The sequence below is a fragment of the Protopterus annectens genome, chromosome 12.part0 (assembly GCF_019279795.1).
Source record: "Protopterus annectens isolate FY-2018-M chromosome 12.part0, PAN1.0, whole genome shotgun sequence".
NCBI lineage: Eukaryota > Metazoa > Chordata > Ceratodontiformes > Protopteridae > Protopterus > Protopterus annectens.
In genome coordinates, this window is record NC_056746.1 from 1359247263 (window position 1) to 1359272875 (window position 25613).

Consider the following 25613-nt stretch of genomic DNA (forward strand, 5'->3'; position numbering starts at 1 on the left):
CCTGCTGCGAGACACTGGGCCGTGGTTCCTGCGTGTCCCACGCAGCCTGCTGTAAATAGTTTTAAGTGTACTTCTAAGTAGTAATGCAGCAGTTTGATCTTGAAGTATATTTGTTTAGTGTGGGGTTGTTCCATCTTTACCTGATGATGTAACCTTACGTAGGCATATATGAGTTTGTTGGCCTGGGGCAATCCCCCCCCCCCCCCCCCACACACACAAAAAAAATGTGAAATGCTTGATGCTTGAGGGATGAGATGGAGGGTAAACGTGAGTCTCTTAATATGTATTGCTAAAAGGATTGAGGAGTCTGTTTGTTTCTTTCAGTGTTGTGTTTTATATATGGGGTTGAGGTTTTTTTGCTTTGTTTTGAATTTTGCTGAAATGTTGGTGTGATAAATATCATCCCTGTAGCAACAGAATTGTCTGAAGTCCGTGTAGACAACACTCAGCTGTGTAAATGAACATTAGTTCTCTTCTGCCATGTTTTGCACTTAACCATGTTTATTAAATTTGTTGATCAGAACTTTCATAGAAGAGCACAATAAATGCTATAGTTCTGAAGTATTCTTGAGACCAGATGCAAAAATTAATCTCAACTTTAACTTGTGCATAGTGCAGGAAACGCACTATAAAGTCAGATGTTGTGTAGCACCCTTACTGTAGTAGATGATTTCTCACACACCAAGTACAAATGTTGATGCTGTCGAAGTACAGACTGAGCTAATTAGCAGTGTGATTTGAGGGTGGGATGGAAGGGGCAAGTCTTGGGTTGGGTTTTGGCTCTTGTCCAAGAGTGATAAGATGGTTAAGGACTAACTAGAACAATTTTGCATTGAAAACCCAACAGGAGCTAATCCAGTTTACTGAATTGAAACTTTTTTCCTTCCTTTATTATTTGCCTCCTCAAGCATGAGAAGTCTAAATGTACTTGTACAAAACTTTCTGATACAGCACAAGGGCAAATAATCCACAAAGAAATGCACTCAGGAGGGCTTGAAGACTATCTACCGAGGTTCCAGAAGGAAGTATGCTTTCTGGACCTCCTCCTGACCTTATATTGCAAACGCTGGTATGGGATGACTGAAATATTCTCAGCTTCTTTTGTTAAAGCAGAACTGGTTGAGGGAGGATGGATGGATGAATGGATAGAAGTGTTGAGGGAGGATGGATGGATGAATGGATAGAAGTGAAGTTCCATTTAAAAGCGTTGTCCCAGCCACCAACTTCATTATCTCTTGTGAGAGAGTAGATGTTGCAGTTTTATACATTATACTGTGGAAATTTGTAGTTCTGAATTTCTTACTTGACCTGAGTAATAGAACAGTGTGTTGGATAGAAATGTGTGCACACAAATGCCTGTGAAGGTTTTTATGATGAATCATGTTTAAATACACTATCTGCGTACATGTGCAGGTTTCTTGTTTGTGCAAAGTTATGGACAATTAAATTTTTTACCAGTAATCTTATTCTTTTACATTTTTAGACCTAGACATATTTCCGGATCACCTAAGAAAAAACACTTGAAGAAAGTTCATTTTATCAGGAATATGAGACAGTATGATACAAAAAATAGCAGGTAAAACAACAGGAGTAACATTGTTCTAAAATAGAAACTGTAGCGTTTCTTCAGTATTCTTTCATTATCAGATTATTTGCAGTTTACATAATAATAAAGATCTGGTTTCTTTTCCTGAAAAGTTAATTATGAGCACCTGTTTTCAGCTTGCTTTCTAGTTTTGTGGTATCCTGTTTTGATCAGTGTGTCTAACCTTATGATCCGTTACCTTTACCTTTCCCACACATGGTGATGGTCCTGGACTGTGCCTAAAAGTCAGTTGTTGTGGTAGTGTTTTGGTTTGAAGAACTTACTAGAACTTGTTTCTTTTTATCATGTTTGGGGAAGGTTACCCATGTGTTACGTTGTAATGTCTGATCTGATAAGAGGTCCGTGTTTTGTAACCCTTCATTTTTTACAGCAGGTGTTAAGGTCTCTTTGCTGGCAGAACTTTAACTTGCAGCCTAACTCCTATTTTCCACATTGCCCCACAGAACCACCTCTTTACTGGTTCCTTTCCACCATGATAAGCTGAAATCATTTCTGACCAATTGCTTGCTTTTGTGTAAGGTGTGCAGAATAGGCCAAATGGCTTCTCCTACCTGCACACGATTTCCTGTTCTCTCCTCCATTGGGGAAAGAGCCAGGCTTCATGGGTCCATGTGAGACCCCTCTATTACATTCATTTCCTAACTGGGAGCGTTATTGGCCCATTTATTTCCCTTTTTGGAGTTGGGAGTCAATTGCTGGAGAGCAGGACAGTCTTTGAATATTGTTGATTTTCCTAACTCCCTTGTCCATCGGGTTGCATGCTGCATAGTGGCTGGTTCTGCGATCGAACCCATGGTACTACATATGCCAAATCCGGCCAAGAGGCACATCACTTTCATAATTATGCATGCCAGGCTTCTTGCTTTGGGTGGCTCGCCCACATTTCAAGTGTCACTAATGCAGCAGGAGGGTTTGGGTGTCATAAGGTGACTTAACAAATACCCCCTAGTTTGTAGTCTTCTACAAACCTTGCTATCCAGTGCTCTTGGGTCTCTACTTGGAAATCTGAGAAGTGAATACTAAAACAGAAAGATCCCATCACCAAGGTCTGAGAGAGACAACTGGTCACTTTCATACTTCCTGATGAGGCACCTGCAGCTCACACAGTGTGGCTCTGCCTTTCCGCCAGTTTGTTGTCCACCTTACCACATATGCGTTCAGAAATTGTTTTGCTTTTCTACAATATCCGCATGGGGAATGGTGTCAAAGGCTTTGGCCAGGTCAGGAGATGCTACATTAACAGCATGGCTACCTTCTACAGCTTCCATAAGCCTTTAAGAAATTTGCCAGGTTAGATGGAGAGGACCTACCCTTCCCAAAACCAGTCTCTTGGAAGACCAGTCTAACAAGATTCTTGATGTTGCATTTTATGAGGTCAGTTGTAGTATGTTCCATGACTTGCAGGTGCACTTACAAGGCTGGTAGGTCTGTAATTACCCGGGTCAGTTGTAAGGCCACCCATATGGAGGGCATCACAACTGCTGTGCACCACTGATCAGGGACAAGACCAGTAGCTAAATGCAAGTCAGTTTGAGGGCTGTTTGCAAGGTCAAGTTTAACATTTAATTAAGCAACTAGGCAAATTTTCAGGTCCCATGGCGGAAGTATTTTTGGTTTTAGTTAGCATTTTCAGTAACTGATCTCTTAATAGAATTGAGAGAACACTGATCACAAGCATCTATGTCTGCCTTACATTTGGGCAATTTAACAGTAAACCTAAAATATATTTCGTATTTCAGATTACTTTTGGCTTGTGAACATTTATATTAAGCCTGTTGCTGGTGTACCAGTTATTAAAGAAGTTTAGGGCAACCCATAAAGTCCATAGAATGAAGGTTATAGCACCAGGTTAGCAGTTGTCTGCAAGCTTGCATAGCCAGCAGTTTAGTCAGCAGAAAGCAATGATAAATAAAAAAAAGGTTTTGAAGACCGAACTGTCTCTCCCTCCATTAGTTTTCCATCACAAAGAAAAATCTCTTGCAGAAACCATATGTTAGATTAGCTAAGCATTCGCTAACCCGCTTTGTTAAAAAGTAGGTTGATAAAGGATTTAAATATTTTCATGTTTATCATGTGGAATCGTATTGAAGGCTTTAGCTAAATCCACATGGGGTGTAATAATACTAAATCCTGCATCAGCCTTACTGACTTAAAAAAAAAAACGTTTGAGGCAAAGTCTCAGTGCAACAAAAGCCTGTGCCTGTTGCACTTTAAAAAGAGCTGTTAAAAAGTTTCAGCATTATTGGTTCAAAACATTTGGCCATGATTCTGGTTAAGCTGAAGGGATGGTAACAGGGTCATGTTTTATGTTCTCCTTGAGTAATGAAGTAATGTCCAGTCATAACCATGATAAACAGTTAAATTACTTGGAATGCTTTCTGGACTGTCATACATGTACATGTTAACATTGGTAAATTCATAGCATAGCTCTGTTTATGAGAAAATGGGGTGCACATACCACAGTGTGTGTGTTACCCTGGTGTTACTGTGACTGTGGTAAATTCGTAGCATAGCTCTGCTTCTGAGAAAATGGGGTGTACGTACCACCTGGTATTACTGTGACCATTTTGGGCCTGGAAAACATTTACTGCGGCTTCTAGTATGTTCTCAATTGTCATAATACATTATTGTCCTGATCAAGGCTATTAATTGCCTCTTTTTATTTATATACATTAGAACACTAGTTTCTTGGCTTTAAAATGCCCGTTATTTAAGCTTCTAATGAGCTGTAAGTGTGCAAGTGTTAAAAGCTACATTTTGATAAAATAGCGCACTTATTGTTCCAGTTCAGCATCGTTGCACTGTATTTGATGCAACAGTTGTACAAAATATGCCATTGTAAGACCAGATTAATAGGCAGGATAGTTGGTCTTTAAAGTGACTGAACAATTAGAAATACATACGTTCAAAAATATTTTTAGTTTTCTACTTTTGACATTTAGAAATATGAGTCCATATAGTGAGCACTGATTTGGTTGATCTCACATTATCGACATTATCACAGCAAATGTACTGACAGATGTCTGCTGTGACATGCAGTGCAGGGGGCCATATGACAGACATCTTGTATTGATGGTGAGTAAAATTAAAAAAAAAAAAAAAGTGCCAAACTGGGAGTATTAAGAGAGGTCACTAAATGGTTCCCATGACTGAAGAATTCTTCCTCTCAGGTAGTTGATGAGTACTTGTAATATACTCTGTGGGCACCCTTTCCAAGGTAGCATTCAAGAATGTGCCAGTTTAGGAATGTCTTTCACGGATTTCCTAACCTATACCTATTGCTAAGTGATTTCCATACTGATGAGTGCACATGTGGAGTATTCATTCTTTCATTCTCCAGTACTCTCTCTCTATTCAGCTCAGAGTGTCTGGAGAGCAGAGGCCTATTATAGTTAACTTACATGTTCAGATAAATGGAGGATGAGTATTGCAAGACACTTTCTCCTTTCCTGACTTTCCCCAATCCTGCATTCCATAAGGGTCAAATATACTTTTGTTCAGGTTTGACTAGTCATTTTTTTCAAGTCTGTTCTCTGCTAAATGAGCAGTTATGGTTCTTATCTTTGGTTTGTATTTTCAGCATTCCTTCTGTACAAGTTTATTAACAGAATCCTTGGTATTTCCATTATACACTTTCTCACTTCTTGTACTATATTGCTTTTAATCCTGCCCAAGATCATTGGCTGTCAGTTTGTCCTGCACCCTCCTCATGTCACTCCACAAAGGACAGAATAGCTGCCCTGTCTATTGCAAGCTTGCAGTATTTTGGTAGATTCCCTGAGAAGGACCTGGGTCCAGCGGACTTGTATTTTAGGCCGTTGTAGATGTGAGAGCTGTATTGTGCATTTTATACAAGTCAAGCTGTCCAGTGCGGTTTGCTGCTCTCTATACAGGCACTGTTTGTTAAACTGCCTCTTAGCATTTGGGAGTGGTAAAGAACTTTGTCCTTTAATGAGGATTTTGTTGCCTTTCACTGTGACGAAACACATTTTCCTGTGTAAATGTGTTTAAAAATGAAAGCTGGTCATGGCCTTTTGCCAAAAATGTTGAATTAGCAAGTCATTTCCTTGTTTATTTGGTCTAAAACTTTTTTGATGCCCCCTGTTCTCCATGGTATTATATAAAAAAAAAAATGTAAATGTGACCTGAAAATTTCAAAATAACATGCTTTTGTTGCAGATAGGAAAGCAAAGTCTGACATGTTTTTTGCAGAGTTATCATGGTCAGAGTGCATTCCTACTAGACTGTTTTCTAAATATTGACTTTTTACTTTCTTTGATATTTTTCAGAATTGTTCTCATCTGTGCCAAACGGTCTCTTTGTGCAGCTTTTTCTGTACTGCCTTATGGACAACAAGTACAGAACAAGTGAGTGGATTAACATTTGAGTTGTTTTTGGATTAACATTGAATTGTTTTCATGTATTTTCTGCAGCCTGTGTATTTTCCTTTATTGCTGTAAGCTTTAGGTAGAGATATTTACTTGTTTGTTTCCCATGACCCAGGTTTATATCCCCTACCTTCCTTTATCAGCACTTCAGCAAACACCTGGTTTGCAGCAGTCTGTGCAAACTGTAGATGGACCAAGCAGTCTACTGCATGCTGGGAGAGCTTTTATCAGCATAGTCACACACATGCTGCAGGTACCCTTGTGCTTTCATGCATTCAGTGCTCTTCCTGAGAAGCCAGATAGCAGATCAGCAGCATTACGTGCGTCTTTCCAGACCTGTTAAGACTACCTCCAGTTGGCGAGAGTTTTGCCACTTTGTTGGTCATTGTGCACGCACATCCGTGCAGACTGCTGCATATGAATAGTGTAGTGTCATTATGTCACAGTTGCACTATTTTCTTTGTATGTTATGTGTTGGAAGTTGCAGTAGAGGGTCTTGCACTTGAGATTGGGAACCACTCTGACTCCCTGCTTTGGTAATGATTCACTGCTTAGAGCAGTTGTGTACTTGATGGTCATTAGCTACCCTGGGGTAGATATTGAAACAGCATTGTAAGACATGAAAGTAGCTACCCCAGGGTAGATATTGAAACAGCATTGTAAGACATGAAAGTAGCTACCCCGGGGTAGATATTGAAACAGCATTGTAAGACATGAAAGTAGCTACCCCGGGGTAGATATTGAAACAACATTGTAAGACATGAAAGTAGCTACCTCGGGGTAGATATTGAAACAGCACTGTAAGACATGAAAGTAGCTACCCCGGGGTAGATATTGAAACAGCATTGTAAGACATGAAAGCATGTAAGTGGTGTTGCTCACGAAGGAGGTGATTCGGGTATATACTAATATACTAACACACTGGATGGTGATGGTTTTAGTAGCAGTTAATGTTACAGGTTTATGGAATATATAGGTTTTAGCAAGTTATTTAAATTTTCTTATTGCAGATATATAGTGTGTATGTGTTTACATATTAGTATTTTGAAACTGTAGAGAATGTAAATTGCATGAAACTTAATGTTTCACTGCTGTTTAAGTTAGCATCCTGTCTGATCGCAGTACATTTAACCACTGAATTTTTAATCATGCATGTAGGCTGCTGCTTAGCAACAGAGATGATATGAAGAGCAGCCTGTCAGTGTTTGTATATATGTCATTAACAAACGAGCAAAGATGAATGTAATTAAACTAGATTCTGAATATGGTCACCTTCTGAGAAAGGAGGGGGGGAATTACAGTGGAAGAGCAGTGTAGAAAAAAGTGAGAATGTTGACTGTTTCGGGGAGGGCAAGGGATTTCGAGTCAAATTAGTTTTTTCACTTTTTGTGGAGTTGAGAAAAAAGTGTTTAGGTGAAAATCCTCAGAATCTGAAGCGTTGCATTTTACTGCCTGAAGAAAGATGGGGAAATGTGGCTTACCTTGAAAATTCTAATTTGGCAGCGAGGACAGTTTTTTGACAGGCAGGTGGTAGAGGAACATCAGGGCATGTGACTTTGAATGTGATATTTAAATGATTAACCAAGTGAATAAACTAGTATAAAGCAGACATTTTGTCAGCTGTGAACTACAACCAAATGCAGAACGTGATTGGTAGTACAGGCCCACACACGTGCCAGGTACGTAGTGCAAAACATGACCAATAGTAATACACACACAAGTTAAAGATTCCAAAAATCAAAAGGTGTTGAGCAACAGGAGACGTGCATTGTTGCATGACAACTAATATAGTGAGCGCTGGCATTTTTCTTACAAACAAACTTTGAAGGGCTGAGAGAAATTAGTAGGCCTCTGGTATTAATTAGGTGGGTCAACAAATATCTTGTTTGAAGCACTTTTGTGGTAGGTTGTATGTGAATTTAGATTTAGCATATCAACAGAGCTGGAAGATTTAACTAAAGTTATTCCAAGTTATCTCTAACAGGTTATCTGAATTAAATAGAAATGTGAGCATCTTTTGTGTTGTTGGCGCTATTGCACGGAATTATTCTTAAAATGTTTTAAGGGCAATATGAAACTTGTTAGCAAGGTTAGGTTTGTGTCAGTTAAGATGTAAATGGTCTCTAAAAGGATGCTTTATTGCAGACTGATTTCCTTGATTAGGAAATGTATGTGAATAAATGAGATAATGTAATACTGTCCTAGGTCCTGGGTAAAGTTTAGGGTATTCATTCAATCTTTTTGGATGTTGGTTGCTGAAGATTCATTCTGTTTATAGTGCTTGTCTCAAACTAGAAGATTGGTTTGGTTTTTGAATGCCCTTGAGCTGCTGTGAGCTAATGTTTGCTGGAAATACCTACTTAAAATGGGCCCTTCACTTATGTTGCCTCCATCTCTTTACTACTGTTTGGGGTTTGGCTGCCAGTATTTTTTTTAAAACTGCTTCATAAAAGTTTTTTTTCTTCATTTTTCCAGGTATTTCATACATCATAAATAGTGCATTTGGAATCCACATAACCCATTTTTGGGAGAGTGTCTACTGCAGTTGGTATTTAGACTTGTTCAAACAAAAAAGCTTCTCCTAGGCATTCCTAGGATCTCTTTACTGCTAAAGAGTGCAATTATTTCACATTTCAGTACCTCTGTTTATCCAGATATGCAGAGCATAGCCTCCTGTCTGGGGACAAGTCTGTCATCAGCCTTTGGCTTGTGTTGCTGTGGTACAGGTGTGAGCGGCTTTGGTTTTGAGCAGTGTTTTATGTGCAAATTTAACATTCAGCCCTCTGGTTCAGATCAGCAAGGCTGTTCCCTCCCAATTCTGGCCCTCTTGCTTTTCTCCTTTGTTCCTTTATGCAGTTATAGGTTCATAGTTGGTACTAGGCTATCTGCCCTAGGGCCTGTAGAAGCCTAGCCATAACAATTCCCTGGCTATTTCTTCCCACAATATTTACTTCCTGTGACCCCTGTCTAGCAGGGCGACTGACATGATCCTTGGGGTAAATTTCCTATCTCCCATCCAAGTCATCAAGGTTCCTTTTGAAGAGGGCCAAGGAAGTGCTCTGCTTGACATGTATGGGCAGTCTATTCCAGAATAGAGTATGGGGAGTCTCTGGGTCAGGAACCTATCCCTCCAGCATGTTTTGTTCATTGTGATAAGGTTTAGGTCCCTGGAGTGTGTGGGCTCTGATGGATTGGGATTTCTTTGTGTAGCATGTCCCAACAGCTCTGGATTTGACATGGCCTTGTATGTTAAGCAGAGATCGCCTCTGAGTAGACGATATGCGACAAGAGTATAGCTGGAGTTTTTTTAGCCTGTAAGCGTAGGGCATTTGCTTTAGGCCTGTGATTCTTTTAGTGAGGTGTTTCTGTGGCCATTCCAGTTGTTGCAGAGGTCTTGTGAGGTACATACCAAATGGGGCATTGTACTCCTATGATGGGTCTAATGTGGAATGAGTACATTGGGACAATGGCCTCCTTTTTTGGATGAAAAGCCCTTAGTGATGAGGTGTGCAACATAGAAGGATTTTCTGACTGTTGGGGTGTGCAACATAGAAGGATTTTCTGACTGTTGGGGTGATGTGGTTTATCGAAGGTGAGACCACTGTTCGCCTGTATTCCTAAGTCTGTTATCACACTTTAGTGTACTGCCACCTATGTGGGAATTCATGGGTACACGTTTTTCCCAAAGGGAATTAACTATACACTTCTTGGCATTGAGCTTGAGCCCATGGCTCTGGCACCAAGCATCTGTTTCTGTAAGGTCCTTTTGTAGAATATCCACATCCATTTGGGGATTCAATAATGGCTCCCAGTTTGCAGTCATCTGCAAACTTTGTTAGCCAGAGTCCCTTAGTGTTGGCCTGTACTTCAGAGAAGTAGATGCCAATCAAGAGTGGTCCCAGGACTGAACCCTGAGGTACTCCACTTGTCACTTGTCTGGAGCTGGATTTGGAGTTGGCTACTTTTACAGTGTGGGTTTTGTCAGTAAGCCAGTTGGCAATCCATCGAGTGACGTAGGGATTTATGCCCAGCTTAGTAAGTTTATCTATGATTCCAGAGTGGGGGATGGTGTCGAAGGCCATGGCGAGGTCCAGATAGGCGGTGTGGACCACCTTACCCTCATCCACGGCTCTGGAGACACTTTCGGCCCTTAACGAACCCAAACTGGGTGGGGTCCAGTGTTTGAAGGTTGCCAATGTCTTTAAGTTCCATAATAATGCGTTCCATGGCCTTGCAGATCAGGCTTGTCAGACTGATGGGACGATAGTTCCCGGGATCCAAGGTGGATCCCCCTTGTGGAGTGGGATAACTGTCGCTGTGCGCCACTCAGTGGGCACAAAGCCTGAGGTGAGGCTATGATTAAAAAAAAATAAACATCCCTTGCAGGTCTTGAACCCAGGACCCTGTACACTATATAGTCACAGCAGTTAACCAGTAAGCCATCACAGCTGATCTCTTTCAGTAAAACTATAAAGTCACTAGGTGGTACAGTCTTGAGTCTCACTACCATGGTCTCCAAGAAGGCCACATAGTTTGGTTGTTTAGTTGAATGTGCACAGAGTTTTCCATTTTTTTAATGTGGTTATGTTAACTTTCACTCTTTTACTAGCGCAAACTCTTGTGCGTGGTGTATTTTGCTTGGCTTTGGATTTATGTGCATTCTCTCACCCGTCAGACTTATGACATTTAATTTAGGGCAGATTCATTTAAACCACTACCATTGAAATACATTACATTCAAGGGGGGGAAATAAGTGTTCTCAGTGGGTCAAACCCTTGCACCCTCCCCAGTCCTAGATCCCTCCTTATTACTTAAATATACCCCGTCCTAGCTCAACCCTTATTACTTAAATATACTGACTATACAGTCACACAGTCATGGGGAAGGGACAATCCTCTGTCTCTGCAATATATCTGCAGACCTCAGATGTTTAAAAAAAAAGCGGTAGTTTAAGAAGCGAAGCAAAACAATAATAAAAAAAATCATAAACTGAAAACAAATGACAAGTGTAAGTTTTTGTAAGCTTTTTCTTTCTTCCATGAATATAGCTCTCATTGTTTTTATAGTGATTGTGTTTTTTTCTGTGAGTATGTAATCCCTACCCACTTTTTGCCTCTCCTGTGGGGCAAATGCAGAGTAGGTGTAAAGTCCTACCTGGCTGCGTGTCTGGTTCCAGAACCAGTTCAATGGGTAGAGATAAGGTCCATCTGTATCGGACTGAAGCTTTTCAGCTTCCCTCACAAGCCCTTTAACCTGCAGGCTGGGTCATTGACAGCTACTGACATCTCAGAATGTCAGCCAAATCAAAAGTCTTATTCCACCTGATGCTCTGTGTGTAGTACTGAATTCAGGGTCTGAGTGTGTTTGGACTATTGCCATGCTCTTCACTATGACAAGTCAGGGCAGAATGCCTCAGCACAGATGCTTAACCAGCATTTCAGTTTGCCATGTATGGTCTTGTATGAACTGGCTGCCAGTGTAGTTAACCTCCATTTGCAGTATCAGTTCTCACCTACATAAAGGAGTTACTAATACCCCTCCCAGATATTTTAACTTGTCGAGTCCTGCATAACATGATTTTCCTTTACATAATGGAGTTTCTAGTGCACTGCCAGGGGCTGCTGGTGATTCACATCTATCATCTGAAGCATTCAGGACTTAATTTCTTTTATTTTAGTGCTCATTGCTTTAGGAATACTGTGTTGTATGGGCTGAGTATGCCATAGAGCACACTGCAACAAAACGAGCAATATGTCCGCCACTGTAGGCTTGGTCACTTGTGTTCTAGAACCTACAGTCCTTGGCTTAGGTGATTAATGACTTATCCGGTAAGCTTTTAATCTGTCCTGGGTCACCTGCTGCATAGTTAGGGCTTTATCCTTCAACACCACATCGCCAGTTCACAATTCCTTAGAAATAGTTGAATGAGCTTTGTGTAACAGTGTCAGAAGTTAAATGTACAAGCAGCTGTCAGTGCAATTCCTCTCTCTCCAAGGACCCCAGCCTGCTGTTGCTCTTCTTGTATGTGCACTGGTTTGTTTTGACTTTCGTGTCCTGGTATGTCTCATTAAATGGAATGTGGATGCAGGAGGAAGACTTTAACATTTTCACTTGTTTTGCAAGGCAGGGACTAGAGAAATGTTTGGATGTGGTCACGTGTTTTATGGATTGTAAAACTTTGTCATGCTGATTTGGGAGGATTGTAGGAATGGTCGTAGTTTTCTACAAGCAAGGTATGGGTTATCAAATAGATGTCTGCAGTGATGTTCTTCGTGTTTCACTGTTGCAGTCATCACACTTGGGTTATCCCTGCCAGGGTTGCCCTCAGTCGGCCCGAATACCAGTGGCTTAGTATTTCTGCGTTGGTTGCTGGCACTCCAGGACTGACTTCAGGTCATCAGTGGTATAAAAATCAGGCAGCTGACGCCATTTCATCCATCTTTATTGCTGAAGAGCCTGAAGCAGAAGCAGGTCACATGAGTGCTGGTCGGCCGCTACCCGAGTTTTTCGTTTCCGAATTGAAGTTTTCTAAAGCCAAGTACTTCATTGGGTATCCTTTTTTTTGCTCTAACCAATGTCAGAAAATGTTAACAATTGTCTCGCCTGTGGAAAGCAAGTACCACACAGAGACTTTCATTCTTACTGTATCACTTGTTTAGGCCCAGACCACGATGTCCCCTGCTGTCGCTTTTGTGCTTTGTTCAATGCCAGAAGTATACATCGTTGGGCCCTTACTGTAGCTAGATATTTTCGCTCTCAATCCTTGAATTCCAATATGGCTTCAGTAAGCCATCCGACAACTGATCTTCCAAAAAATGTAAGGATAAAGACAGAGACAGACCGCACAGGTCCAAAACTGCTGATGATGCTTTCGTTAAGCTAGTCATCAGTTCTCCGGTCCTCGATGAGGTGCTTTTGTAGCCCCTGATGCCCGCTTCTGTGGATTTGCAGGCCGCTACTGAGAGCCTTTTGGAGTCCGGTATGCCACGAGACTTTTCTTCGACTAAGGGTTCTGCGGATGTCTCTACCTTGGATGGGTCTGGAGCTGCTGAGCAGGCACCGGCTCCCAAGGAAGTACTTTGCACTACCGTTACGTCACACAGACAAACTTCTTTTGAGTCTACAGTTCTTTCGAAAACTAATGGGTTTCTAAGGCCCAGGGTATGAATCACACCCAAAAAAAGACCCAAGCTCAGGCACCTGCTTCCTTGCGTCAGTCTCAAATGCTTAAAATGGCGGAAGACCTTATGCTTATCGGAGGAAGCCAAGCTACCCCTTCCAAAAGAAAGAGACTTGTCTCCAGTAGTTTTATCTGAACAGGACTTTGACTCTGCATCTGAGTATGAAGGTATGCAACCCCTCTCTGCTTATGAGGATTCTGATGCAGAGGAATCCATCCCTTCAGCCTCTCCACCCGAGGACTTTTCCTTTAGGGAAACCCTACATACTTTAAGGGAGCATTTCCAATGGGAATGTCAGGACTATCCTCAGTCAAAAAAGAGACTCTGAATTGTTAGATCTTCGACAGCACAGACCTCTGGCCATCCCTCCTGTCCTGGATGTTGTGGTTGATGTTTTTATGGAAACCAGTCTGACCCCTGACACCCTCCCTCCTGCTCCCAGGAAACCTGACAGGTACTATGGAGTCCCTGACTCTCTCAAATTTCTTTTCAAAAATCCTTCTGCTGACCCCAAGGTCCTCTCTCAAGGACCTAAAGGAATCAAAGCAACTTCAACTAAAAATCCAACCCCCTCAGACAGGGATTCCCGAGCATTAAACAGATGGGGTAAAAAGGTATACACCTCTGCTGTTCTTGCTATTAGAGCATTAAATTGTCAGTTCCATATGCTGAAATAGAAACATACCATGGAACTCCTCAAACAATGAATTTCTTCTTTCCCTGCTTGTGAAAAAAATAGAATTACATGAGTTTATGCTGCAAGTCAAGTAACTAAGCACACCATACAATGTGATTTTGATGCCCTAGAAGCATCTTGCAGGGCCAGCAGTCACTGATTTCTGTCCTTAGAAGGCATGCTTGGCTTAAGGAACAACCCTTGCCAAATCATGTCAAATCCAAATTATTGGATGCACCCTTGCACAAAGACAACTTATTTGGATCCAAGGCAGAAAAAAAAAGTTGGAAGAAAAAGCTAAATCTATGCAGACCGTTAAAGACTTCTTACAGGTTCAGCCACCGAGGTTCAATAAGCATTGCCCCTCCAAGCACTGGTCCTTTCCTGCCCCCTCCAGGCCAGCTCAGCCCAGAATCAGGGGAAGCAGGCCCCCCTAGACAACAGCCCCAGGGAATTCACAGATATAAGCAATGGAGTTCCTCCTCTTCAAAACCAGGGAGTGCAAAGCCCACCCCCTTATGGTAAGAACTCACAATGACTTTACACTTCCACCCCCTCCCTCTGCCCACCTGCTCTTGCCCCTAGGAGGAAAACTCTCCTTCCACATAAACAACTGGGCCACCATTACCAGCGACTGCTGGGTCCTCAACATTGTGTCCCAGGGATACAAATTTTATTTCCACACTCTGCCATCCCCAAATGGGTTCCCATTATCTTCCCCCAAACCAGTGGGCAGAGGCCAAAAAGGGCAAGAAAAACTGATGTAATGGCATTAGCTGCCTGATTTTATACCACTGATGACCTGACGTTAGTCCTGGAGCAACAACAACCGACCAGAAATACTAAGCCTCTGGTATTCGGGCGACTGAGGGCTACCCTGGCAGGGATAACCCAAGTGTGATGACTGCAACAGTGAATACACTTGAACATCTACATTTATGGTAAGTGTCCACAACTGTACTTTCTTGATACTTAATGTATCCTTGGTAGGCTATCCCAATGTCTGACCAGCATACCAAAGCATTTACCCTTTCCCATCATCATATGTGGGACCTATGTACTACATGCAAGGCATAAGGTACATATGTGATGTACAGAAGCCTAATCCTCAGAACTACTTTGCCACCAATCCAAATGCTACTTTTGAATTTAGTCTGTATTCTGCTCTCCGAGCTGGTTTATCTACCAAGCCCTCTAAAGATAAGTTTCCCGTTGAGGTTGTTAATTTTAATTTTTCCTCCTTGTAGTTTGTATTCATGTCATCCAGGAAGGGGAAATATGTAGAAGGCAGATTCCTCAGATAGACCAGAAGTGCATTTTTTGTTTAGGTACTGTGCATGACCATACTGTGTGTGCTGTTTGTCAGGCTTTTGTCCCGAAGAATTTCAGCAGCTGTTTGGTTTTCTACGTAAACAGGGAGAGAAAATAATGTGTGAAGCTGTTACCATGACCAAATCCTCCCACCCCAAAGTTCAGCTTCCCTCTAAGAAAAAAGCTAAAAAACCTCATTCTGAATCTGTTACTGTGCCACTAGACATCCCTCTCTCAAGTTGGATGAAGAACCCAAAGACTGGCTGATACTGACACCAGTTCCATCTGACACAGAGCTGTCTACACTGGGGCTGTGTGCATGTCTGGTACAGATGTTGATGTGGAAATGCTGCTGATTATATCTGAAGGACATAAGGGGATTCCTCAGATTTTAGTTATGGAAGTGGTGTCTAGTACCGTCATTGAATCCAGGCAGGAGTCTGAACCTTCTAGATTTGTCAAGGCAGATGTTCCCTTAAAAAGAAACTGAAAACCAAACATGTGGCTGCTGTAGCTAAGGATCTTCACAGAGTGGCGGGATGTTTTTCAAGGGCTGTTTAATGTTCTTATGACTCTGAAACCACCACGGTGTTTGTCTGTCCCTACTGCTGCTCCCTGGTCATCCACCTCATCTAAGAGGCTTTGGGATTTGGCTTCTTCTGATGAGCTGGAATGTAGTGATGAATCCTTAGCATATTCCTCAAAAATGCATTCTCCTTTGGTTTTTGGGTCTGATGAAGATTATTTGTTCCCTGATTCTTCTTTTGAGGAATTATCCTGTGGGGATACAAGGCTCCATATGATGGAACACTAAATGGGATTGCTCCAAGTATCAGAGGTATGAGAGACTCATTATGGTCTCACCCAAAGACATTCTGCAGTCCCTCCAGCCTTAGCTTCTCTGTTACACATTTACAACTTCTTGTTAGGCTCCTGGTTCTTACCTTCTGGCCCCTAAGAAACCAGTCAGAAGTACCCAAGGATCATAAATGTGTGTATACAAGTACATCCTCTGAGCCTGCTGTTAGTTTCCATGACCTCAGATAAGCCATCCAGACTGCTTTCCTCTTCCAACCTTCTGCCAAGGACAGCCATGCTGTGGAGAGAGAGAGAGAGAGATGTGGAAGAAAGTGCATACTTCTGCTACCTGGGCTTCTAGGGCCATTAATTTGCAGACCCATATAACTTGAGGTGTCCTAACTTTTCTGCCAGTTGGGGGGGGGTTGACTTTCTGTCCAAATTTGGCATGTCAGACTTCTGCTGTTTTTCTTCTCCCTCTCCCGTAGCTCACCATTCCACTAAATGCAGATATGATGCAGCTGATGCCTACTCTGGGGCAGCTGTATCTGGCTCAGTCATGAAGAGATATTCCTGGCTGTGGCTGCAGGCTTTATTGGAGGGCATTAAGGCCAGACTTTCTATTTCTCCTTTAGACAAATAGAATATTTTTGGTGTGGTGGTGCTGCTGCTGCAGATTTTTTTAAAACCCTGCAGTGTAAGGGGAAAGTAATGCAGGACCTCCAAGCAAATTTTTTTTCTTCTGTACCTAAGCTCCAGAAGAACTGCCCTTTGAAATGTTCTTTTGTCTGTATGCAGCGTAGACAGCTTGCTTAGAAGTACAAGGGCGTCTCGGCAGATTTTCCCAGATAAACCCAGTCAAGTTCTACAGGCCAAAAACCCCCTTTTCGTGATAAATCTGCCTGTTTGATATCCAGCCTCCCCTCCCCTCCCCCTTGGCCAGATTCTTCTTTACCTCAGGCTAACTTTTCCTTCCCTGTTTGGCAACAGATAACCAGAGATGCCTGGTTTCTCTCCATCATCCAACACTGTTATTTTATGACCTGGAAGTCCCCTATTCCATTTTCTGGTCTCTCTCAGCCTCCTGTTTGCCAGCTTCCACATTTTCTTCTGCTCCTAAAGGATCTGGTGGAACACTGAGCCATACCACCCATTCCACTGTCTCAACAGTTTTATTCTAGGACGTTTCTGGTTCCTAAGAAGGAGGGGTCTTGGAAGCCCATTCTTGATCTGTCCTATCTCAACACCTTTCTCAAGGTCTTTCTTTCAAGATGTCTCTCTCCTGTTTTCACACCCATTTCTTTCTTTTGCTTCCCCAGGCTTTTCTGGCTTCCCTGGATTTGATTTGAAGGATGTTTACCTCCGCATTCCTATTAATCCTGTCTTCAGGAAATATTTTTTCTGTTTCTTCCTCTCATTAGTAGTTTTCTCCATTGCTTTTTGGTCTTTATACAGCTCCAGTGGTATTAGCTCCAGTGGTATTTACCAAATGTCTGGTCCCTGTGATCGCTTTCTGGAGACTTCAGAGAATCCAGATATTCCCTTATCTGGATGACCTTCTGGTTGAGCCCCCCCCCCCCCCCAAAGCTGCTGAGTCCTTGCTCAGCAGTTTCTGCTTGAGGCCCCCCAAGCTGCGGAGCCCCTGGCCAGCAAGCGACCTGCTTGAGGCCCTCCTGGCCAGCAAATGTCCAGCTTGAGGCCCCCCTGTCTGGCAGGCATCCAGCTTGATGCCCCCCCTGTCCGGCAGGCGTCCGGCTCGAGGCCCCCCCTGTCCGGCAGGCGGCCGGCTCGAGGCCCCCCTGCTTTCTGAATCTACACTTCATTATGATTCTCCTGTGCAGTGTGCAATTCACTTCCAGTCTCAAAGTCTACCCTGATTCCCTCTTAGAACCAAGTGGTTTTGGTTGCAGGATTCAGACCACTCCAAAGGTTCTGTCTCAGACTGATTTTTTCCAGTTTCTACTTCCCCTTCCAGTTCTTCCTGCAAGAGAATTTCTCTGAGTCCTGGGGTTCATGGCATCCGTCATTCCCATGTTTCCTTTTTCCAAACTCCACACGAGGACATTTCAATGGCATCCCAAGACTACCACGTGTCTGTCTGAAGTTTCCAGTCCCTCTTTTACCCCGTTTCAAACTTAAACTCCAGTGGTGGATTCAGCAGATCTCTCCAAGTCTTGGTTTTCCTTTTCAGATTCTTCTGCCTACTCGAGCTGTACACAGATTCTTCTGGTCAAGGTTTGGGAGCTTCCTCCAACAATCTGAAAGTTCAGGGTCTTTGGTCTCATCAGCAGTTGCCAGACCACGTCAATGTCAATGAAATGGGTGCTGTAATCCTAGCACTTCAGACCTTTCACTCCCTTTGGTTTCCAGGTCCTCTAATGTTGTTTTATTTATTTTTTTAAGATAATACCACAGCCATATGGTACATCAACAAGCAGGAGGGCACAAAGTCTTACCTTCTTTGCAGGGCTGGCTGTTCAGACTTTCGATTTTGTAACCCATCATCCTTTGGTTCTTCAGGCAATGTGTATACCTTCAGAGCACAATCTAGTGCCAGAGGTCTGTGTAGGTCCAGGTCGAGGACACAACCTCAGAAGAGGATGCTTCACAGGGAAGTGTTTCTGCACATTGTGCACTGGCGGGGTTACTCCTAGAGTACATATTTGCTCCCTCTGAACAGACCACTTCTTTGGCTCTATTCCAGAGCTCCAGGTCCACTGGCTTGGAAAGTAGAGGCTATGTCCTTTTCTTGGAAAGGAAAGTTTCAATATGTTTATCCTCTTCCTCCTCTTCGACTTCCTGGATCTTAATCTTACTGGTGGCTCCCTTTTGGCTAAGATGGCACTGCTTTCCACTTCTTTCATCTGGCCAGGGGCAGTCATCACAAGTTGCCTCTCAGAATGGATCTTCTCGCACAAAAAGAGTGCGTCTCTCATTTAACCTCACTTGTCCACACTTCATCTCATACTTTGGCGCCTTTCAGGCATGAAAGCCCTATTACCCAATTTTCTGACTATGTACTTTTGGTTTTACAGGAGGCCAGAAAACCCATTATTAGCAAATCCTGTATGGATAAATGGAAGAGATTTTCTATTCGGTATCTCAAGCATGACCAGGTCCCTTTTTGTCTGGGGTCCCTTTATTTGTGTGAGTTGCTCAGTACTGGTTTGGCATATTCTGCTGAAGGTCATTTGTCAGCCGTTTCTTCCTGCCTGCCTTTGAGTCCACCTTTGGCTTCTAATTTTGAAATAAAACCATTCCTAAAAGGCATCCTTCATATCAAGCCCCTGAGAAAGCCCGTTTCTCCTTCTTGTGACCTTAATTTTGTTCTTGAAAAATTGTTCTGTTGCCTTTTGAGCCTGCCTTCTTTTTTCCTACAGCATTGTTCTTGGACTATATTGTTGGTGGTTCTTACTTTTGCCAAGAGTTTCTGAACTCCGTGCAGTCATGGCTGTTTTAAGTCAGGATGTCCTTTTTGTAATGCTCCAAAGGTGGTTAATGATTTGTCCTTCATCTTCACTCCTTTCTTCCCCACAATTTGCTTAGTGAGAAAGTGTACACATCTTAGATCCTACATAGACAGGTCAGATATTAAGTGGACAAGACTAAATACATCAGAAAATCTGAGTAACTTTTTATTTCCTTTCATGCCGTAAAATTTGATTTAGCTGTGTTTAAGTAAATCTCCTCCTGGATTTCCAGGTCCATTTCCTTTTGTTATGCTTTTCATGGCAAGCAGCTTTCCTCTTCTGTTCATGCTTACTCTACCAGGGTGATGGTCTCTTCTGATGCTTTTTTCAAGTGTCTGGATACTAGATCCATCTTAGTTGCTAGTTGGTCTTCTGTTTACACAGGGTTTGCTAAGGCTATCCTTAATGGGTTTGTGGAGGAGTGACTTTCTTCGTGTTTCACTGTTGCAGGCATCACACTTGGGTTATCCTTCCTGCAGGTAGCCCTCAGTCGGCCCAAATAGCAGAGTCTTAGGATTTCGCATCGGATGCTGTCGCTTCTTCCATGACGTCAGGTCGTGGGGGTATAAACAGGCACCCTTCGGCATTGCATCAGTCTTTCTTGCCGAGGAGGATCCCGAAGCAGAAGCAGTTTGCAAGTGCCGGTTGTCCGCTACCTGAAATTTTCATTTTCGAGTTTGTAATCCTGAAGTCTTCTAAAGCTGACTGCAATAGTGAAACACAAAGAACATAGTACAATTTTGTACACTTACCATAAATGTAGATGTCCGAGTGTATTCACTGTTGCAGTCCTGGTTTCCCTCCCTCCAGCTCCCTGGCTTTCTCTCTTTCTACCTATCCTCTGTATGGCCATTCCTAATAGCAGTGGTATTTACTTTTTACTGGTGGTGTTCCCCACCATATACTAGCTTCCTGTTTGGGTGCTCCTGACATTTGGGGCAAGAAAAACTGATGTAATGGCATCAACTGCCTGTTTTATACCCCGGACGACCTGATGTCACGGAAGAAGCGACAGCATCATCTGAAGGCTATCTGCAGGCAAGATAACCCAAGTGTGACGACTGCAACAGTGAATAGACTCTAACGTCTACATTTATGGTAAGTGTACACAACTGTACTTTCTCTGCATCCCCCCCATACTTTTACAGTAGCTTTTGTACTCTCCCAAGTATGAAGAATATTGCAGAAGTGATAAGGAGGGATATATAGATCTTGCCATAACAGTAGATGTTCTCCTGGGGCACTTCACGTCTGAGGATTGGACATCTGTCCATCACATATTCACCTTATGCCTTGCCCATAAGACATGGTTCTGCTGTACGACGTCAGAAAGGTGTAAAGACTTTGGTATGCTGGCCAGATGTTAGGCTACCCTCTGCAGGATATCTCCGTTATAAAGAATACTGTTGTGGCAATCTCTTACACAACTGTACTTTCTCTGGGCCTTAAGTACTGAATATTTAGCAAGTTATCCTAGTCTTTATACCAACTATGGTTTGCTTGCTCATGATTCAGCTGTGTTGCATTTGAGGGAGTCTGGCCATTGCAGGAGGCTGTAGAACCTGTGCATTATTACTTTAACACCACTATCCACACTTGTGGTCTTGGGGAAACCAGGTATGGCGTAGGAGATGTGCTGTTCTGGCAAGTTCTGTATTGGGAAAGTGGGTGTGGGGGGTCGGGTGCAGGGTAGTATATGTGCTGTTTTAGTGAGTTCTGCATTTTTTTGCATTGCTTTCTTTTATCCCAGTCTGCACCTTCACTTATTTTCCCCCATTCAGCACTCTGCATTAGTAGTCCTGTGTAAATGTGCAGGACAAGCCAGTAGTTCTACCAGGGTGTAGTAAACTGTGTCATTTTCTTACTTGTTCTGTGGTGCTATACAATTTTTACTTTTGGTCATCCTTTATTCCTTTGGCCATTTCCGTCTGTTGAGCTGCCTGTGGTTCAGTTTGCAGAGGCACTAATGATGTTCTTCGTGTTTCACTGTTGCAGTCATTACATTTGGGTTATCTGCTTGCAGGTAGCCCTCAGTCGGCCTGATTATCAAAGTCTTGGGTCCTGTGTTGGTTGCTGTCTCATCTTCCATGATGCCCCTGGTATAAAGCATGCAGCCGACACCATTACATCAGTCTTTCTTGCCGTGTGGTGCCTGAAGCAGTTCGCAAGTGCCGGTCGGCCGACTCCTGAAATTTTCGTTTTTCGAGTTTCATATCCGAAGTCTTCGAAAAAGCTAAGTACCCTGTTGGGGATCTTTTTTTTTTTTTTTGCACTAAACCAATGTCAGTAAAAGTTAACAGTTGTATTTCTTGTGGAAAACAAATACTTCATAAAGATTTTCATTCATACTGCATTCCTTCCTTGCTTAGGCCCAGATCATGACGTCCTTCGCCGTCAGTTTTGTGCCTTATTCAAACCTCGAACTATTCGTCGTCTGTTCATTTTTGCATCTAACTATTTTGGTACTCGGTTCAATTATCCAGAAATGGCTTTAGTAAGCCATCCCACTACTGACATTCCAAAAAAAAAATAAAGAAAAAGCCTGAGACAGACCGCATAGGTCCAAAGCTGCCAACGACACTTCCGTTAATCTAGTCGCCAGTACTCAGTGAGGCACTTTCGCAGCCCCTGATAACCGCTACTTCAGATTCGCAGGCCATTCGGAGTCTGGTATGCCACGAGATGCTTCTTCGACTTTGGAACCTGCGGATGTCTCTGCCTTGGATGGGTCCAGAGCCGCTGTGCAGGCACCTGCTTCTGAGGGTGTATTCAGGCCTACTGACTTGCATATGACTTGCCATCTTCTTCTTCAAGGCCTAAAACGCGATCCACACCTAGAAAACCGACACCCAGGCCGCATGGTCAGGCCCCTATGCCTAAAAAACAAATGATAAGAATGGCTAAAGACCTTATTACTCTAATCAGGGAAAGCCACCCTTCTCCCCCTAAAAGACCTAGAACTGATTTTCCTTCTGATTCTTCGGATCAGGATTCTGAAATTTCTGTTACTTCTGATGACCAGGATTTGCCCTTATCTACTTATGAGGATTCTGATGCAGAGGACTCCATTCCCTCTGCTTCCCCTCCAGAAGGTTTCTCTTTTGGTGAAACTTTGCGTACTCTTAGGGTGCATTTCCACTGGGAAAGCCAGGATTACTCTGACTCTAAAAAGAGGCTTAGGGAATTCTTACTCCTACCTCAACACAGGCCTTTAGCAGTCCCTCCTGTACTGGACATTGTAGATGATGCCTTCATGGAATCTAGCCTGGCCCCAAACACTCTGGCTCCTGTGAAACCTGACAAGTATTAGAGTGCCTGATTCTCACAAGTTCCTCTTTAAGAATCCTACTGCGGATCCAGAAACTATTTCACAGGGACCAAAGGCATTAAGGCTACTACTGCCAAAAACCCTAGCCCCTCTTATAGAGATTCCAGGGCCCTGGATAGATGGGATAAGAAAGGTATACACTTCTGCTACTTTAGCCATTAGGGCCTTAAACTGCCAGTTTCATATGTTAAGTATCAGCAGCATATTATTGGATTACTTAAACAGAAAATTATGTTGATTCCTGACTGTGCTGAAAATAAAGACTTACAGGATTTAATGCATTCTGCTGCACAAGTTGGTAAACATACTTTGCAATGTGGTTTTGATTCCTTAGAGGCACCTTGCAGGGCTGCTGTCACTGGGTCTGTACTTAGAAGGCATGCTTGGCTTAAGGAGCAAACTTTACCAGATAATGTTAAAGCTAAATTACTGGATGCTCCCTTAAAACAAGACTGTCTGTTTAGTAACAAAGCAGAAGAAGTACTTAAAAAGATGGAGGAAAAAGCTAAATGTATGCAAACTGTTAAAGATTTCCTGCAAGTACAACCTCCCAGATTTAGTAAGCACTGGTCTTCTAAGAATTGGTCCTTTCCTGTCTCTTCCAGGCCTTCTCAGTCCAAAACCAGTACGAGCAGACCATCCAGGCATCAGTCTCAAGGTACTCGCAGGCCTAAGCAGTGGGGTGGGGGGGGTTCCCTCTTTTAAAGCTGGAAGTGGTAAGGCACCCCTCTGTAGTAAACTGTCACAATGACTTAACCTTAAACCTTCCAAGCTCTGCTCAACTGACTGTTCCTTTAGGGGGAAAGATCGCCCAGCATGCAGAAAACTGGGAACTCATTACCCAAGACACATGGGCTCTAAATGTAGTTTCCCAAGGATACAGATTCCACTTCCACTCCTTACCAACCCCAAACGGTTGGCCAGACCTACCCCCAAATCAGTGGGCAGAGGCTCAACAGCCGGTTCTCAGTCTTCTAAGTATCAGGGCTATTCAGCCTGTCCCAGAAGAGGAATGGGGACAAGCGTTTTACTCAAGACTTTTCCTGGTACCCAGAAAAGACAATACCTGGCATCCTATCCTGGACTAGTCTATCCTAAACCCCTTTTTGGTAATCCCAAAATTCAAAATGCTAACTCAACTGTTTTCCATGCTAGGCAAAAATGCCTGGTTGGCAGCATTGGATTTAAAGGAAGCTTACCTGCACATCCCATTAAGGGAATCTTGCAGAAAATACCTATGCTTTAGAGCAGGCTGCGTGCACCATCAGGTCCCTGCACTGCCCTTTGGCTTATCTGCTGCACCCAGGGTATTCACAAAGTGCCTAGCTCCAGTAATTGCATTCTGCAGGCAAAGAAATATTCAAATATACCCATACCTGGATGATTGTCTAATTCAGGCAGAAAGCCAGGACATGCTATTAAATCATCTGGCATTTGTAAAGAAACTGCTAACCTCACTAGGGTACACTATAAACGAAAATAAATCTCAACTAGTACCCTGCCAACAAATTGTATTCCTGGGAGCAAGCTTGAATACAACTTCCCAGATGGCCTACCTCACGCCAGAGAAACGAGTTTATTTGACAGCCTACTTCAAACTACTGGCCACAAAGACCCAGCTATCTGCAAGGAAAATACTGCAAGCCCTGGGGTTCATGGCCTCTTGCATTCTACTAATTCCATATGCAAGACTGCATATGAGGAAACTACAATGGTATCTAAAAGCCTATGGTGTCAACATTCTCAGGACCTGGAATCAGTGATTCCCATCATTCCTTGTATAAAGACAGAGTTCCTTTGGTGGGCAGAGGCCTGCCATCACAACAAGGGACTGCCATTCACTCTACTCCCTGCCACCCAAACCCTAACAGACACATCAGACTATGCATGGGGGGCTCATTTGGCAGGGCAGTGCATTCAGGGCAAATGGAACCAGAGTCAAATGCACCTGCATATCAGTCAAAAATAAATGTTAGCTGTACAAAATTCTCTGACAGCCTTCAAGGACCACATTCTTCCAGGACAATTATTGGTAAAGACTGACAAACACCACTGTTATGTGGTACATAAGCAGGGGGAACTCACTCCTACCACCTCTGCAGACTAGCCATGGCTCTGTGGAACACAGCCTTGAGCTACCAAGTGCACCTACAGGCTCAATTCCTGCCAGACAAGCTAAATACACTGGCAGACGACCTAAGCAGAAATCTCATGGACCCACAACAGTGGAAACTGGAGCCAAAGATATTCAACATTCTGAGAAACAAATGGGGGAACCCAGAGATAGACCTGCTTGCCTCCCCTCAGAACTACCAATTGGACAAATTCTGCACAAGGACTCCCCACAGACAAGCTTGGAAAGTGGACGCCCTGTCCTTTACCTGGGAAAGCCTCTGTTTTTGCCTTTCCCCCTCTGCCTCTCCCCTCGAAAGTTTTACTAAAGATCAAACGGGACAAACCTAGGACAATACTCATTGCACCAGACTGGCCACACCAACACTGGTACCCCCTCTTGCGCAGTATGTCACTACTGGAACTATGGCACCTGCCTCAAACACCTTCCCTACTGTCCCAGCAAGAGGGCCAGATTCTGCACCCCCAGCTTCATACCCTGAACCTGGCAGCCTGGCTAAATTTCCTGAGTTCTCCTATACCATCCCTCAGCAAACAAGTGCTGGATGTCATCCTCGAGGCAAGGAGGCCTAGTACTAGAAAATCCTATGCTGAAAAATGGAAATGATTTTGTTCCTGGAGCCAGACTCTGGGGATGGGCACAACAGTGCCCAGTTTTACCACATATTCTTCAATACTTAAGAGATGCTTCACAAGGGCCTTTCCTTCTCTTCTGTTAAAAT

General features: G+C 43.1%; 1 protein-coding gene across 1 annotated transcript in view; it reads left to right on the plus strand.

The window, feature by feature from the left end:
- The window catches only part of CABLES2 (Cdk5 and Abl enzyme substrate 2), a gene marked incomplete in the record, with an annotated part of 260612 nt that overhangs the window by 50833 nt on the left and 184166 nt on the right, over window positions 1-25613 (plus strand). The window contains 2 exon segments of the mRNA XM_044090409.1: window positions 1484-1576; window positions 5896-5973. Coding sequence (XP_043946344.1) covers window positions 1484-1576; window positions 5896-5973 — 171 coding nt within the window.